Here is a 17,738-nt window from a genome sequence, read left to right on the forward strand (position 1 = left end):
TCCTATAACATAGTTTCTATATAAACTCTATTGGCAAAAATGCCAATAAATGAACTGTTCCGTCAAGTGGTCCAAAGAATTGTTAAAATGTGCTGTTTGACTGAAGTGACGTCACAATGGGGTATAACAAAATAGTTATTGACTGGGTTTTGGGGCAACAGATGATTTGTTGGACCTCCCAGGGCAACAGTTTGTCTTGGGTCCAACAAATCATCTGTTGCCCTCAACCCCAATAAACAACTGTTTATTATAACATAGTAATACAGGTAGGTTTGTAATCAAGGGCTTGTATTGACAATTTTTCATTAAAAAATAAATATGATACGTTTATATAATTATTGACGAAAAATTCTAATTCGCATTTGAGCACTCTCATGAAATTACACAAAATTTGTTCCTAATTGCGAAAATGCAATGGTTTCAAGTAGATGTAAATGCACATCTCGTGGGTATGAGAATTGGAATCTTTCTCAGTATTCACATACTAGCCTAAGACAAAACAAATACAACCAAAAATCAAATTTGTAATTTTTTGACAAGAATGACGGGGCATAAGCTCATCTTGGAGTAATGCGATATGACTCTTGAGAAAATAGAAATTTTCTATTTACATTAAGGTAAATTACCTGATCAAGTGACCCCTTGTAAAGGAAATATCTATTTGCTTTATAAGCGCATGAAGTCTTATTAATGATATCTGTTGTATCTCATCTAGACCAATCTGATTAAAATACAGATCCTTATAACCACTCTGTTCAAGAGGATCTGACAACATCCCATAAAGGGTCATGTTCGGATGACCTTAATTTTTTACAACATGTACTTCAGATCACATACATTGTCTATGCATTGCTACGTCAATTGATAATGCCATTTTGTCCCAGTATACATATACATTAAGCTTGATTGTTGTGCTCTTTGGGTTAGATGACTACATACACGGAAATAATTCGGACAGCTTTTACTAACTATTTGTGGTTATAGATAAAGTGGTCATTCCGATATCAATTCCCTACGGAAAATGTACATGAAAAACAGCAGTGTTTATCAGTCAAGATTCTGGTAGTGCCAACTTGCCATTTCTAAAGGTCATCTGGACGTGACCCCTAATGGGATGTTGTCAGATCCTCTTCTCAAACGTAGTGATAATAAGGATCTAGACCTAATCCATATTTCTCAGGGTCGACATGACTAGAGGTCAACACGCCTGGAATTTTTCTGGAGGAGGAAATTATGGTAGGACATTGGCGAATATAATCAAACTTGTAGAACATAAAAATATTTAGACAACAATAATTCCGCAGAAGTGGATAGGTCGCCTGCACAGCATCACAAAAAATAGTTATTTACAGTAGAATATATTGTTAATAATTAGGTGATGTTATCATGTCCTGTAGCGCTTGCAAATATTGATGGATTTTTCCCAGTACCAAACCACTCTGAGATATCATTTATATAAAGCAATACACCAGATTTGGTTGAAATCAGACAATAAATACTAAGTTATCGCACGTAAACCGTTTCCTTGACGGCGAGGACACTGATACTGACGCCGACACTGACGCTTACAGTTGATGCCCAGGTGTAGCCCTTGCATTTCAGGCGACTTGAAAAGCAGTTGTTACAGTTAGAAGGGTTCCTCTTTTAATTTTACTATTGTACAATCAATATGAATTAAGTACCTAGCTGATGTTATTCGTTAAAATATATTCTGCACGAGGACAATCCGCTCCACCATTTTGGAATGTCAATCATTCTGTCTCTTGCAAGGATGGCTAAGACTTTTAATTCCAAATGTAGAAGGGTGTATTTATCTAATGCTTTTTTTGGATTTTGAAGAAGAATGGTACCAGTCACATTGGAAGAGATATTGCACCTATGCAGAATCCTCATATGCTATTGAGGTTAATTGAAAGACTAAACAATGGAAAACAAAAACTTTTTGATACTTTTAAATTGTTTAATTGATAACAGCTCAAATATCACACAAAACAAATCTACACGATTGACATCCAACAGTTCTCTCTCTTCCTTTCGTCCACACATACCGGTAGTCCTTTCATAACTCAAAGATATCTCTCTTAGCATAATATGATAAAATTCCTCTAGATTTTATGATATGCATCACCACTAGTTATACCAATTTATTTCCAATCCAGAAAAGGGGAGGGGCACTAATTATAGCAAATATGGTATTCTGTATTTCAAACCAGCAGATTAGAGATGTCAGGTCTTTGGGAATAGGAATACAGTATGACCATAATAAGTTACCCAAAATGTATGGAATTCCAACTGATTCTTTTTGGAGCTATAAAATCAGAACACGGAATAGTGCTAATGACTTATTATATATATATATATATAATATAGACAAGCTTTATCTCTGTAATCATAACCTTTCAGGATATTTTGGCATGTAGCATATTCCCAAGTTATGTTGCATGTCCACATTAAGAAAGTGTCAAGTTACATTGCTCCTGATAACCCCATTCACCCCTGTAACTTCCTTAATGGACTGATTCACTTTCAACTGGGTCCTGTCCAAAGTTGTATTCAGGGGTGAAGAGATGGGTAGTTTTCTTGAAGTGATTGGTTAATTCTTTACTTTGCAAAAGCTTTCACAGAAAGAAGTTCACATTGTAATGGTAAATTATGTTCACATAATTGTACATTATGAAGCAAATTTGCTTTTGTCTATAAACCTTTATCACAGTAGTGAATTCACTTGCAGACACAAACTGGTTCTCATTTTAATTGTTCTGCCTTTACACATCGTCCTATGTCTCCAGGTGAACATCAGTGCTCCGATACTCGTAATCGCTTCTTCCAAAACCACCGGGGCATGAGTTTAACATTGGTTGGAGCGTCATAATTTAGGAACACTACGGAGTGTAGTAACATACTTATATTTCCACCTGTAGACAGAGATAATTAATAATCATTGTTAAAATGGGCACCTGCTTCAATTTAGTCTTTGCATATTACAGAGTAACCTCCCTTGCTGATAGGTATCCATTGTTACATCATTGTGAGCAAAACTCATGTTGTTTTATTTGAATATACGTTACCCTGACGTCACAATCAATACTTACCTACATATACAGAATATATATATACTCTAGTCTAAAGATTATTAGATAATAAGGGATTTCATCTATGATCAGACTTTTTGTTGCAGAATTGTGTAATTTCACATCCTATTAACATGCCAGGGTATATACAGTATACAAGAGGCCCAGAGGGCCTGTTTATCGCTCACCTGTCTAAAGACCCTTCAGGCCCCCATTAGTTGACAAATTTTAATCAATTGATGTAACCATATGCATTTGAGCGATGAAAAAATCTATGTTACTTTTGACCCCGCCCCTCAGGCCCCCTGGGGGTTAGCCCCATCATTTGCACAATTATTGAATCCCCACCCTATAAAGATCTACCCAATGCATTATGGGTGCTATACCATGCTTAGTTTACAAGAGAAGAAGTAATTAATGGAAATAGCCAAATTGGGGCCACTTTTGACCCCGCCCCTCAGGCCCCCCGGGGGGTCAGCCCCATCTATTTGTTACAATTTTTGAATCCCCTCTGAAGGATGCTACCATTGGCATTATGGGTGGTATCCCTGCATGGTTTCAGATGAAGAACGTGCAAATAGGTTTGTTCAGTGCCCCCCGGGGGCCCAGCCACATCATTTGTACAATTTTGAATCCCAACCATAAAGATACTACCATTTCATTAGAGTTGCTATCTAGTTTCAGAGAAGAAGTCATTTATATGGAAATACCAAATTGACCCCTTTTGAAGGCCCCCCTGGGGGTCACCCCCCATCATTTGTACAATTTTGAACCCCACCCTATAAGTAAAAGATGTCAGTACCTGGCAACTGCCCCACATCCCGCGGGGGTCAGTCACATCATTGTCATTTTGAGAAACTCCACCACCCAGAGTGCTATCTCTCTTAGTCAGAGAAGGAGGGTTTGAGGTAATATTTGAATCCCCACCCTACTAAGGAAGACATCTTTATGGGTGCTATCCCATATCCTGTTTATATGGAAATACCATGGCCTCAATCATTTTATATTAGACATAAACTGCATAAATAGTCGATGACGGACGGACGACGGACGACGGACGCCGGACGCCACAATTGTTATGGACTTTATATCACTGTTACATTGGCCTTAACACCTACCAAATTTATTGTGGGTAGAAAGAAAAAACTAGAAACAAGATAAGACAGATCAGTGATATATGTGTACTTACTGTGAGTGTGAAGGCTGACCTCCAGCCACTCCTTCATAAAATCCTCCTGCTCCTCTCGTGTGAGACCGTCAGCATTCAAGCCTCGAACATAACATGCCTAAATACAAACATTAGTAAAAAGTTATTCAGTTATTCACCCTCTTACATAGCCTGCCTAAATACAAACAAAAGTCAGCAGTAACCAATCCCCCACATAGCACTTGGTTGATACCAAAATTATCAAATTAAAAGAGCTAATTAAGTCAAATGTTAACTTAGTGCAACAGCATTCAAAACCTTTACAAAACAAGGTAGAGACCTAATTAGTCAATAAATACCTAAATTATCACAGGCAAATAGTTAAAGCTTTATCAGCATTCAACCCCCTTACATAACATGCCTCAAGGCAAACAGAGAATATGCAAATTATCACAGGCTAACAGTGTAAAAATGCGCGTATTCCTGAGGGTTGAATGTTGATCTTTTACATTGTTAACCTCTGGTAATTGGGTCTGATTTTATTGTCATGTATATCCGTACATGTTGCTTACCGTTTGTAGATCACGGTCGGAGATGTTTTCTAGGCCCTCTCTTACAATACATCGATCTATATAGTGTATTGCCATGAGCTGATTGTAAACTTTTCCACGGTTCCGACCCATTCCTAATGAATTCGCCAATTGCCACTAGAGAAAAGAAGACGATAAAATAAATATAAAACTTGCGTCTACTATCATCTAATATCAATAAAATTCCTACATTCATAAATATACAGTAAAACATGGTTATAACGAACCGCTTGGAACCAACAAATTAAAATTACTTTGTTATATAGTTCATTATACACTTACACCTAAAAGAAACACTGAAAAGGAATAACATTACTACATCATAACCATGAATTTGTTGTAAGGAAATGTCTTATAAATCTGTATACCATATAATCAGTTATTTTTGTGATTTGTGGCTAAAACTAAAGCATTAAATTTTAGTAAATCAAAATAAACTTCAACAGATTCTCATTATTACACAGATCAAAATTTCCTGACCAAGGTGATGCATGTCAAATCCACATAATATGCACATAAACAGAGTCGACTATAGTACCTCACCAATTTTGGATTTTACTACTGCAGTGGAAGGAACAGGTAATGAATACCGGGTATATGATTTATACACACAAAAAGGATAACAGTGAAGTCTATGTTCAGGCTCAACATTATTGCCAACCTTCTTGGATAAGATATTGTATTTATTTTTAAAGAATGAAGTCTACAAATTTTTTACTACCTAGCTGTAACTATGAAGCAGGAAAGGAGAACATGTAGCGGTCAGGTTGGGATTCACAATTTCTACATACATACTAACTTTGTATAAAGTAGTGCTTATTCTGTAAGATTAAGAAAACAATCAGTCTATACCCAGTAAAGTCTTTTAAGGCTCCAATATCTGCTATTTGAATGATCGATGGAAAATGCTCTTGTAGCTGGTAAAATGTCCTCTGCATAAACTTGAGCACCGTTTTCTGTCTGCAAAATGAATAAGGTAAGAAAGTTACTCTCAACTCAGCTAAAACCAATATTGAGGAGAATGAGTTTGGCCAAACAAGGTTCAAAATGAATGCATTTATTGAAAAAATATAACATTATATTTATCAAGGATCCGGGTTTGAGAAATGTCAACAGAATATGGTTAATCTGCAGAAATGTAGAAACTTTTTGAATGTTCATATGTGCAGCATTTGCTAATAATGAAAGTATTGAAGAAAAAAAATCGGAGGGAATTTTACATTGATAAGAAGAAATTGACAACAGTATTAATTAATAATAACTCTTAATAGTAATTTAATGCCTTTATAAATTAAATTAGATTTTTTTAGAAGTTTGTCAAATGATCGAAGTAATTTTCACCTGGTTTGATGGGAATAATACTGAGATTTGAATTTTCTACCTTGACAATAATAGATCTGAGGGCATTATAAGCCTGTTGTTGGTCAGTTATCAGTCGAATCTGTATCTTCAGACAGTCCATACTCATAGGAAAACAGTGGAGTCTCCAGTACAGTCGCCGCGTCTGGACGTGTCGCAGCTCTGCGTCAGCCAGGAAGTGACTGGTTAGTGTATACTTAGGAAATAAAAATCTGCAATACACAAAAATCGTTCATAAGAATTGCCTCCAGTAGGGATCAAACTAGTGTACTAGTCTGACCCTCAACCGATCAAGCTAAAGTAAAGTTCTCCCTAGTCAAGAGGTATTTGGCAGCTAGTATTCACCAGAGTTAGGCCTACATATAATTATGACTATTTTGAAAACATTATACATGTATTAAAATTATATTATACATGTATGTATACATATTATCTTGTACAGGAAATTATGATAACCTTGATTTTGGCTATCAATATTACTTGAAAATACAACCTCTACTAAAAGGGATTGAAAACATGTTTTGACTAACATCAAAATTTCAACAACAAATCATACTTACAGTGCTGGTAGAAAAAACAATCCAAATGGGGCAGCACATAAAACAATCAGTGGGATGGCTTGCTTCATCTCCAAGGGTAACTACAACACACAAATATGGACTGTAATTACTAGGGGTAACTACAACACACAAATATGGACTAATTACCTGGGGTAACTACAACACACAAATATGGACTGTAATTACTAGGGGTAACTACAACACACAAATATGGACTAATTACCTTGGGTAACTACAACACACAAATATGGACTGTAATTACTAGGGGTAACTACAACACACAAATATGGTCTAATTACCTGGGGTAACTACAACACACAAATATGGACTAATTACCTGGAGTAACTACAACACACAAATATGGACTGTAATTACCTGGGGTAACTATACCAAAGAAATATGGACTCTAATTTACAGATGTAACAGTAGAGGAGAAAACATGGTGACTATAGGCTCAAACCCAGGACCTCTGAACAGTAGCAGGATGCTCTACTCATTGAGATACCTGGTCATTGATGATTGACCTATCTAGTCCCACTCTACTTCCCCCTTCTTTTCAAAGTGTTTGCCAGTAGGACACACAAGACCTTTATACTATCATTGTTGGTATTTTCTTGAGTGCATTTAGTTTATAGCAGCAGAGGAGAAATGTAGTGGGAATACTTTTGACTCAAACCCAGGACCTCAGAACACTAGCCGGATGTCCTACCTATTCAGGTACCTGGTCGGTATTCCAACCCTGCATCACAAATTATGATAATTGGACTTGTTTAGGGAAAATGCTGAAAAATCTGACATCCTTCCTTCCTTAAAGGCATACAACATACCTGATTAAAGACTGATAGCTCTTTCCTGGAAAATGTGCTAAATTCGTCGCCATTAGCTATCCGTTTGCTGACATCAAAATAAATTCTTGTGTCTTCTTTCAGATCAAGCATTCCTTTTAATAGATACATACTAGGTTATCAAATTTACATACACCAGACTAACAGACTATTAGAAATGTTTTCTCTGCTATGTATTATTATGGTGCAATATACTTGGTTGAAACCAAAAAAAAATCCTTCCTTTTGTGAAGAGTTGATTTCACTCAATTTTGCTATGAGAGCATGCATCCTCTATCAAACCAACCATTTTTTATCAAAATGACAATGTCATCTACACACAGGAAGCGTAATAAGGCCTAAAAATGTGTTTAGGGTTACCTGACCGACCCTAATTTTTTACCCCGACCCAAATATTCTTTTCCACTTTTCTACAATTTTTTTTTTAAAAGTTGTGATTTTGATCTCAGACTCTGGTTCTGGCCATCATTTTAGAGTGAAAGACACTAAAAAAAGGGGGAAAAATCTCCTGGCTGACCCTATTTTTTTGCCAATGTAACCCTACACAGACTTTTTTTTTTTTGGCCTTACAAATCCACTAAAAGAAGCAATTAAAATGACTTCATAAAGAAAAAGGATTATTAAGACTTCACCATCTTTGAACATACAAATATACTCTATACAATTACATACTTTTCATTTTTTTAATTACTGTAATTATATAATATCAACTGATTGTTTGATTGTGTCACGCAAACCTTCATCATGACATGTATAAAGGTGAAAACTTTATTAAAGAAACAACAATAAAATGTACATTACATATAGCAATATATCAACATTGTGGAGATACTTAATAGCTTTACTTAATTGACAAATTTAACATGTCACCAACACATACCATTCTTAACCCAGGTGTATTTCTTAAATATTCTAGGCGGTACAGTCCTTTCCATTAGTTTCTCAAACCTCTTAAATATGACATTAAGTAAGGAGGTCGTGACTTTCGTGCTCATCTTCTTTTTAACAGGCAGAGGTCGGTCATGCTCTTCATGTATTTCATGTGGATTAGGCACTGGTGCGACATGTTTTGCTTTTTCACTGCAGCACCTGAAAAACCAACACAGTAATTTGGTTTTGTTTGAATGGTTTAATTGTGTATCAATGCTCGTTCACCAGAACGAGCTAAAATTTATGCCAGTTCTGTTCTCCTTCTCCCAAGAATGTTTGTGGCAAAATTTGGTCTCAATCCATGCAGAACTCTAGGACAAGTTGCGATTTATAGGATTGACCTCTATTTCACCTATTGGGCCCCGCCCCTCCTGCCCCCGGAGGGTCAGAGCCAAAATTTATACAAGTTCTGTTTCCCTTCCCCCAAGGATATTTGTGGCCTAATTTGGTCTCAATCCATGCAGAACTCTAGGACAAGTTGCGATTTATAGGATTGACCTCTATTTCACCTATTGGGCCCCGCCCCTCCTGCCCCCGGAGGGTCAGAGCCAAAATTTATACAAGTTCTGTTTCCCTTCCCCCAAGGATGTTTGTGGCCAAATTTGGTTACATTCCATGCAGAACTCTATGACTAGTAGCAATTTAAAGAAATGTTGACGGAAAGACGACAGAAGGACGCGTACCGACGAGGGACGCGGCGCCATGACATAACCTCACCAGCACTTTGGGCCAGGTGAGCTAAAAATGTAGCGGTCAAACTGGGATTGGAACCCGAACCTCAAAACACTAGCCGAATGCTTTAACCGACCAAGTTACCTGGTCTCCATTGATTGTCCCAGTCTAATCAAGGCACACCCTGGCCTGGACCTTCCTTCTTTTTTAAAAGTCTTCGACGTCGAAGACATAAAAGTCCTTATACATTGTAGTATACCACTACTATGAGTATTTTAGATAGGCACCAATTAAAGTTTAGGCACCAAGTTTGTAACAAGAGAGGAGAAAAATATGTAGTGGCAAGACTGCAATATGAACCTGATCATCTGCTTTAAAATCATACCACAGGTACCTGTGATCATACGTCCCGAAATGGAAATTTCATTTATTCATCGTTGAAAGAACTAATTGATGCAAATTAAAGAAAGCAAATACTCATGGCAGAAATTTATGACGATTTTCAAAAATACGGAAATAGATGACCGAACACTGGTTGTGACAAATTATTGTTAGGCCTTAAATACACAGAATGATTCACTTAACTTAACAAGACCACACATAAACAAGAAGACACACAGAAACTACAACAAGACCTTGACAACGCAGGACGATAGGAACACGACTGGCTAATGCAATTTCACCCTGACAAATGCAACATCATCTCCACTACCACCAAACGCAACAAAATCCACCACAACTACACCCTCCATGACCACTCACTCGAACACAGTAAATACTTAGGCCTCACATTACAAAACAAACCTCCAATGGGACAAACACATTAACAACATCCCCACAAATGCAAACAGAACACTAGGTTTCCTAAAACAAAACCTCACAATCAATTCACCACACATTAAAGAACACGCATATAAAGCACTCATCAGACCCAAACTAGAGTACTGCTCCTCTATCTGGGACCCACACAATACTAGCCAAATACAACAAAAAGAAAAAAACTCAACGCAGAGCAGCACGATAAGTACACAACAGATATCATAACACTTCTTCAGTCTCAGACATGTTACACACTCCAATGGCCAACACTACAAACACGCCGTCTACAATCACGACTTATCCTAATATATAAAATCACACACCACCTCCTTGCCATCAACCCATAACAATTTCCAACACCTGTAGACACCTGCACTAGACACATACATTCCTATCTATACAGACACATATCGCAGCCACAAAGGAAACATTTAAGTATATTCCTTCTTCCCATACACCATCACACACTGGAATCTCCTCCCTGTGGTAACAGTACAAAACACTACACTGGAGGGCTTCAAGGCAAACATAACAAATGTAGCCCTTGAAGCCCCCACCAACAAATAAACACTTCATTTTCATCATGTTTTTAACTTATCTACTTTTATATATTCCAACACCAGAGAAAAAAAAAACACTGTATATAACACCCTCCCTCACGCAACTGAGCTGTATCACCTCACCTATAATCGTCACTTTTAACAGATGGTCATACCTAAAGAAGAAGAAAGAGAACTCCAGATTTCAAGCCCTATAGTCAGGTTGGGCACGTAAATTTATTGCCATTATAGCGATATATAGCCATACAAAACTAGCAAAAAACAACATTTCTGGAGATAAAAATGCTTCTGCACAAAACCGACTCCTGAAACTTGCAGGGAATGTGTATAAGGATAATTTGAACACTATGCAACCACTTTTCGTTCGAAACAATAGAGCAATAATTAACTTAATTAGCTTAATTATACCTCATCAAAACTGCTTTCAATATGTTTGAATGATTGTTATAAACAGCCACTGCAAGTTTCAGAAGTCGATTTTGAGCGGAAGCATTTTATTCTCCAGAAATGTTGTTTTTCGCTAGTTTTGTATAACTATAAATAGCTATTATAGAGAGCGCAGCGAACTCTCTCGTGATAGTGGTGTCTTGGTAACTTTATTCTATGTAAATCATCCAATATATGTAGAGTTGGAAAAATTTCTCGTAAACCGGAAACCGGAAGTCAACATAAGATGCAGCATTGCAAAGACAGTATCCAAAACAGGGATCAATCTATAGGTTTTGGGGGAAACTACCCCCTTTTCAAAATAGGGGAAAAACTTGGCAAAATATAGGAGAATTTGAATCTTCTTATTTTAGTCTAAAATTCATTTTGACGAAAAAGTACTGTTAAATAACTAATTTTATTTTTAGATTTAGTAAAGCAAGATTTTAAGCTCAATAATGAACAAGAGATCCCAGAGGGATCTTGGCGCCCACCAAAGAATGATCTATGTCTGACAATGGAAAGAGGGATCTTTTCCCTGCTTTTCAAACTTTTTCAAACACAACTACATATAAAATTTGAGACAGATCGCTATAGTACTATCTAAGAAATAGTGGTAACAAACTTCAACAATGAAATCCAAGATGGCAGCTGTGCAGCCATCTTGTTGACCTATTAGTTACAAAATGCAATATGCACAACTACGGCCCTAGGGGAACCTACATATAGAATTTGCGAGAGATCCCTTCAGTACTTTTTTAAGAAATAGCAATAACAAACTTTAACTATCAAAATCCAAGATGGCTGAGATCCCTTCAATACTTTCTGAGAAATAGTGGTATTTGCTGAGAAATAGTGGTAACAAACTTACACTACCAAAATCCAAGATGGCCGCCTGGCAGCCATCTTGTTGACAAATCCGTATCAAAACACAATATGCACAACAAGGTCCCTAGGGGAACCTACATATGAAATTTGAGAAAGATCCCTTCTGTACTTTCTCAGAAATGGCGGTAAAAAACTTTAACTATCAAAATCTAAGATGGCCGTCTGTTGGCCATCTTGATAACCGATCGGTCTCAAATTGCAATATGCAAAACTAGGGTCCTAGGGGAAGCTACATATGAAATTTGAGAAAGATCCCTTCAGTACTTTCTGAACAAGAGGCCCAAAGGGCCTTAACGGTCATCTGACTACCTTGGCAATAGTAAAACTAATTATATATGGTGTCACTTTGTCAGGACCATGTCAGGATCATTTTCAATTTCTTTCAACAAATTTTATTTCAAACAAGAAGCCCAAGGGCCTTAACATATAGGAATTAATTAGATATAGTGTCATGGTAGCCATCTTCGATTTGTGATCAACCAGAGATGTAACAATACTTTGTCGGGACCATGTCAGGATCATTTCATGCAAGTTTCAGCCAAATTGCACCGGTAGAACTTGAGAAGAAGTTCAAAATGTGTTTTCAAGATGGCGGCTGTGGTGGCCATCTTGGATTTCGCATAAACCCGAAAAATATAAACACTTTGTTAGGACCATATCAGGATCATTTTATGCAAGCTTCAGCCAAATCACAACGGTAGAACTTGAGAAGTTCAAAATGTGTTTTCAAGATGGCGGCTGTGGCGGCCATCTTGGATTTCGGATCAACCTAAAAAATAACAACACTTTGTCAGGACCATGTCAGGATCATTTCATGCAAGTTTCAGTCAAATCGCACCAGTAGAACTTGAGAAGAAGTTCAAAATGTGTTTTCAAGATGGCCGCTGTGGCGGCCATCTTGCATTTCAGATCGACCTGAAAAATAACAACACTTTGTCGGGACCATGTCAGGATCATTTCATGCAAGTTTCAGTCAAATCGCACCGGTAGAACTTGAGAAGAAGTTCAAAATGTGTTTTCAAGATGGCGGCTGTGGCGGCCATCTTGGATTATGGATCGACCCGAAAAATAACAACACTTTGTCGGGACCATGTCAGGATCATTTCATGCAAGTTTCAGCCAAATCGCACTGGTAGAACTTGAGAAGAAGTTCAAAATGTGTTTTCAAGATGGCGGCTGTGGCGGCCATCTTGGATTTGGGATCGACCCGAAAAATAACAACACTTTGTTGGGACCATGTCAGGATCATTTCATGCAAGTTTCAGTCAAATCACACCAGTAGAACTTGAGAAGAAGTTCAAAATGTGTTTTCAAGATGGCGGCTGTGGCGGCCATCTTGGATTATGGATCGACCCGAAAAATAACAACTCTTTGTCGGGACCATGTCAGGATCATTTCATGCAAGTTTCAGCCAAATCGCACTGGTAGAACTTGAGAAGAAGTTCAAAATGTGTTTTCAAGATGGCGGCTGTGGCGGCCATCTTGGATTTCGGATCGACCCGAAAAATAACAACACTTTGTCGGGACCATGTCAGGATCATTTCATGCAAGTTTCAGTCAAATCACACCAGTAGAACTTGAGAAGAAGTTCAAAATGTGTTTTCAAGATGGCGGCTGTGGCGGCCATCTTGGATTTCGGATCGACCCGAAAAATAACAACACTTTGTCGGGACCATGTCAGGATCATTTCATGCAAGTTTCAGCCAAATCGCACCGGTAGAACTTGAGAAGAAGTTCAAAATGTGTTTTCAAGATGGCGGCTGTGGCGGCCATCTTGGATTTCGGATCGACCCGAAAAATAACAACACTTTGTCGGGACCATGTCAGGATCATTTCATGCAAGTTTCAGCCAAATCGCACCGGTAGAACTTGAGAAGAAGTTCAAAATGTGAAAAGTTAACGCACGGCGCACGGCAGACGACGACGGACGAAACATGATGACTATATGTCATCCTGACCCTTCGGGTCAGATGACCTAAAAATAGCGGTAACAAACTTTAACTATCCAAATTCAAGATGGCCGCCTGTCAGCCATCCTGTTGACCGATCGGTCATAAAATGCAATATGCACAACTAGGGTCCTAGGGGAAGCTACATATGAAATTTGAGAAAGATCCCTTCAGTACTTTCTGAGAAATAGGGGTAACAAACTGTAACTATCAAAATCCAATTTGGCCGCCTGTCAGCCATCTTGTTGACCGATCGGTCCCAAAATGCAATATGCACAACTAGGGTCCTAGGGGAAGCTACATATGAAATTTGAGAAAGATCCCTTCAGTACTTTCTGAGAAATAGGGGTAACAAACTTTAACTATCAAAATCCAAGATGGCCGCCTGTCAGCCATCTTGTTGACCAATCGGTCCCAAAATGCAATATGCACAACTAGGGCCATAGGGGAATCTACATATGATATTTGAAAAAGATCCCTTGGGTACTTTCTGAGAAATAGCGGTAACAAGAATTGTTAACGGACGGACGGACGACGGACGAAAGGCGATTTGAATAGCCCACCATCTGATGATGGTGAGCTAAAAATTTAAGTTTATCATAAAATATGCAGTAGCTGTATGATAAATATGGAGAAATTTGCAAACAAAGGTTTAAAAATTAATGAAAATAAGTCACAGGAGAAATTGTGTTACAAAAAGGGTCCTTTTTTAGCTTCAGATGGGGAATTTTTAAATCCTCAGGGGAATTTAAGGCCAGAGGGGAATTCATTCCTTGAGGGGAAATTTACCTAAAAACGGTAATAAATCAGAGCTAGATTGATCCCTGTCAAAATCACACCCTCGCATGATTACAAAATCACACTCTCGCATGATTACAAAATCACACTCTCGCGTGATTACAAAATCACACTCTCGCGTGATTACATACAACTTATAGTTGTACTTTGGAAAATTTCAAAATGAAAACGTTAGTGAAAGATAAACATTCCAATTTATACCTGAATCTAACATTAACATGTTGTCCTGAATCTTAACTTAAAAGTTTTTTACGTTACCAATATCCGTATCTTTCTTATTTTTTTCATGATTTAGAAGAATGTTGAAAAAAAAATCCTGTTGTAAATCATGCAGAGACAGGACTAAATCGAAGTCAAGATGAGCGATTATGATTCGGAATATTTTGATAAAAAATAAATAAATATTAAACATCGCTAGGTGGGTCCCACTTAGTCAAACAAGCCGAAGTTAGCCGACATTGTAACGTCGTTGCCGAGAACGTCATGTGACTACCGTAACTACGTAACGTCTGTTCGAACTCTTCCGAAAATGGGTCATGAACTTTCCGACTTCCGTTCGGCAATAATCGTAACTTCTATGGAGACCAGTTTAAAATGAAAGCATGTTTAGATGCATCGACTTTCAACAACTGTTGTACCAAAATTATTAAAAAAACATTATAAATATTCTTTAATATATCTTAATTTTAACTACATCTACAAATACGAACAATATCAGAGTCGAGTTTAACTTGAATATTTGCTGATAGTTACGTATAGTGTGGCTTTAAAAGCCATTTTTTACGTTACCATTTGCTTCGGAATTTTCTGTCTGGCAACAGAGAACAATGATGAGATATATTTTGTAGCGGCAGTCACGTTTTTTTGCAGAAAATGTAGAAGTATCCAGAGCTCAATTTTGTTTTTCTTGTTATAAGCTCAATGCCGGTAATTCAGCAAAGCTATGATTCTAATAATTAATAATTCTATTAATTGTTTCTAGCAGTACAGTTAGTCAGCGCACACAATAAGCAATAAAAACAAAACACATGTCAACATCGATTAGACTGATGGGTCAGGGGAGATTACTCTTTCACCGTTGGAAATCCTTTATTTACCTGGCATATTTCTATTTAGTTACACAATTTAAAAAAAAAAAAAAAAAAAAAGAATGGATTAACTGCTGCGCTCTCAGATAGGCTTTGCCTACAATTATATTAGCTATATATCGCTATAATAAGAGCGCAGCTCTCTGCATGGCCTAGAGCGAAGCTCTTTTTACCATAACACCTGTGTGAGCATACAGATTCCAATACATTCCAGTACCCCTTGGACTTTGAAATTGTGTCCCGTGGGAAAAGTCTTGCGCCTCCACATAGGCAGCCGTGTTTTAATTCTCATTATCAGCACGACGAGATTTGAAATTTCTGTACTAGACTAAACGTGTTATCAGTATACGCTTTAAAATTACTGTGAGAAGTTTTAATTTACACTGTATACAAGAACAACACAATAAATGTACTGGTCCAATATATACTGTGTATGTTCTCAAGCGCACGGCACCGTCAGCAGTGACGTCACAAAACCTGACGCCAAAGATGACGGCACAGATTTGCGCGTATTTTTGATAGCATGGCATGTTTACAAGTTTTCTCTGCATCTGATAAAAAAAAGATTGAAGTATATTGAACTATTCCATTTGGATTATTTTGTATTCTTTCTAGCTATCGATAATATGCACATGTCAGTGAAATATTTTATTGTTAATCTCGTACAAAAAATAGACAATACAGAGTTATGATGTTATAATCTTTTACATGTAGCTGCGCTCTTATGAGGCTTTGCTTTAAATTTATAATTAGCAATAAATTTACATGTGCCAAACCTGCTGGTGGGGTGTATGCCGATTTGGGATTTTAATTATTGAACTATTACTGTGTGTCGGTATATTTAATTTACAATTGAATACAGACATTTAAAAAAGTAAGTTGAATATATAAAAGTTTTGCTGCATGTCGTACAGTTGTCAGATCCAGAGTCAAACGAGAGTTGTATAACAAAAATAAACGCCGGTATAAGTCTGCAAAGGTCAAAATTACAGCATGGCTACCGACGAAGGTAAAGCTGTGTCATTGTTGGCATTCTCTTATTTTGATCCTAGACAATTTCACAAAAGAAACATGCTTACCTTAGAATGGTTGCCCTGCACGTAAAAGGATTCAAAAGCAAACTTTGCCGAGACAACATGTTTCTCAGCTGCAGGACTTTCGGCACACACTTTTTTAACCTTCACCGCAAAGAGTTATCTACAAGGGGGAGGAACTCGTGATCGACGCCAGTGCATGAGGGCATTTATCACTAAATACAGTACTGTAAAGTATTTAAAATAAAAGACTAAAATGTAATTGAAAATACTTTTGTCATGGCGCTGTAACGTCTTTATATAATCTATATGTCATTCACGTACTTTTATTATTGAAAATCAATCTAATGTAGGGCTACAAAATGCACTATTTTTTTTTAGTTTTATTAGTGGAAAAGGAAATGGCTTGTATATCATGCATGTGCACACATACAGTGTAGCATCTTATAAATCTTGTTATTCCTACTCTTACTACTGGGATACATATATATTTTTTCATATACTTCTAAAGTATCTGGGTTTCTGTTATTATCGTATTCTCGTAAATTTTAAAATCTGGACGCAAATATACGTACATGCAAATGTATGTAGATCTACTTTATCTTAAATAAAAACTGTTATTTGTCTTTCATACTTAGTATCAATTATCTAACAAAAGAGCTATATGTACATGCATTCCCTATTTTAATTAAAACACATAAATATCTTTTAAAAATATACATGTAGATCTATTCTTTAGTCAATGGGATTGAGTGTAATATTCTCGAAATTTTATTTCAATAAATTTGAAAAGGTATCGAAAAACAGACAAGGCCTAGGCGAACGTGCATATATATTGTTATATATAAATACATGTACATATACACAAAAATCCATCTCCTCATACAAATTGTACATGTATCTCTATTCTGTGACATTTAAAATGTTGGCGGCGAAGCGAGAAGACACAAGCTCATATTTATCACCCGTAAAGAAAACAAGTTAATATTTTTTATTAGGCGT

The 17,738-nt window shown here is 37.0% G+C and overlaps 1 protein-coding gene across 1 annotated transcript; it reads right to left on the reverse strand.

Moving 5' to 3' along the window:
* Window positions 1–1,939: 1,939 nt before the first annotated feature.
* On the reverse strand, window positions 1,940–16,917 carry LOC138310449 (LETM1 domain-containing protein 1-like). Its single transcript, XM_069251671.1, has 9 exons — window positions 16,782–16,917; window positions 8,453–8,661; window positions 7,555–7,667; window positions 6,728–6,807; window positions 6,190–6,379; window positions 5,661–5,768; window positions 4,791–4,925; window positions 4,261–4,357; window positions 1,940–2,915 (listed from the first exon to the last, which is right to left on the reverse strand). Exons 1-9 carry the CDS (start codon window positions 16,838–16,840, stop codon window positions 2,797–2,799), a joined length of 1,110 nt encoding a protein of 369 aa, XP_069107772.1. The 5' UTR covers window positions 16,841–16,917; the 3' UTR covers window positions 1,940–2,796.
* Window positions 16,918–17,738: the final 821 nt, after the last annotated feature.

Source organism: Argopecten irradians, chromosome 16, assembly GCF_041381155.1.
Source record: "Argopecten irradians isolate NY chromosome 16, Ai_NY, whole genome shotgun sequence".
In the NCBI taxonomy this organism is placed as follows: domain Eukaryota; kingdom Metazoa; phylum Mollusca; class Bivalvia; order Pectinida; family Pectinidae; genus Argopecten; species Argopecten irradians.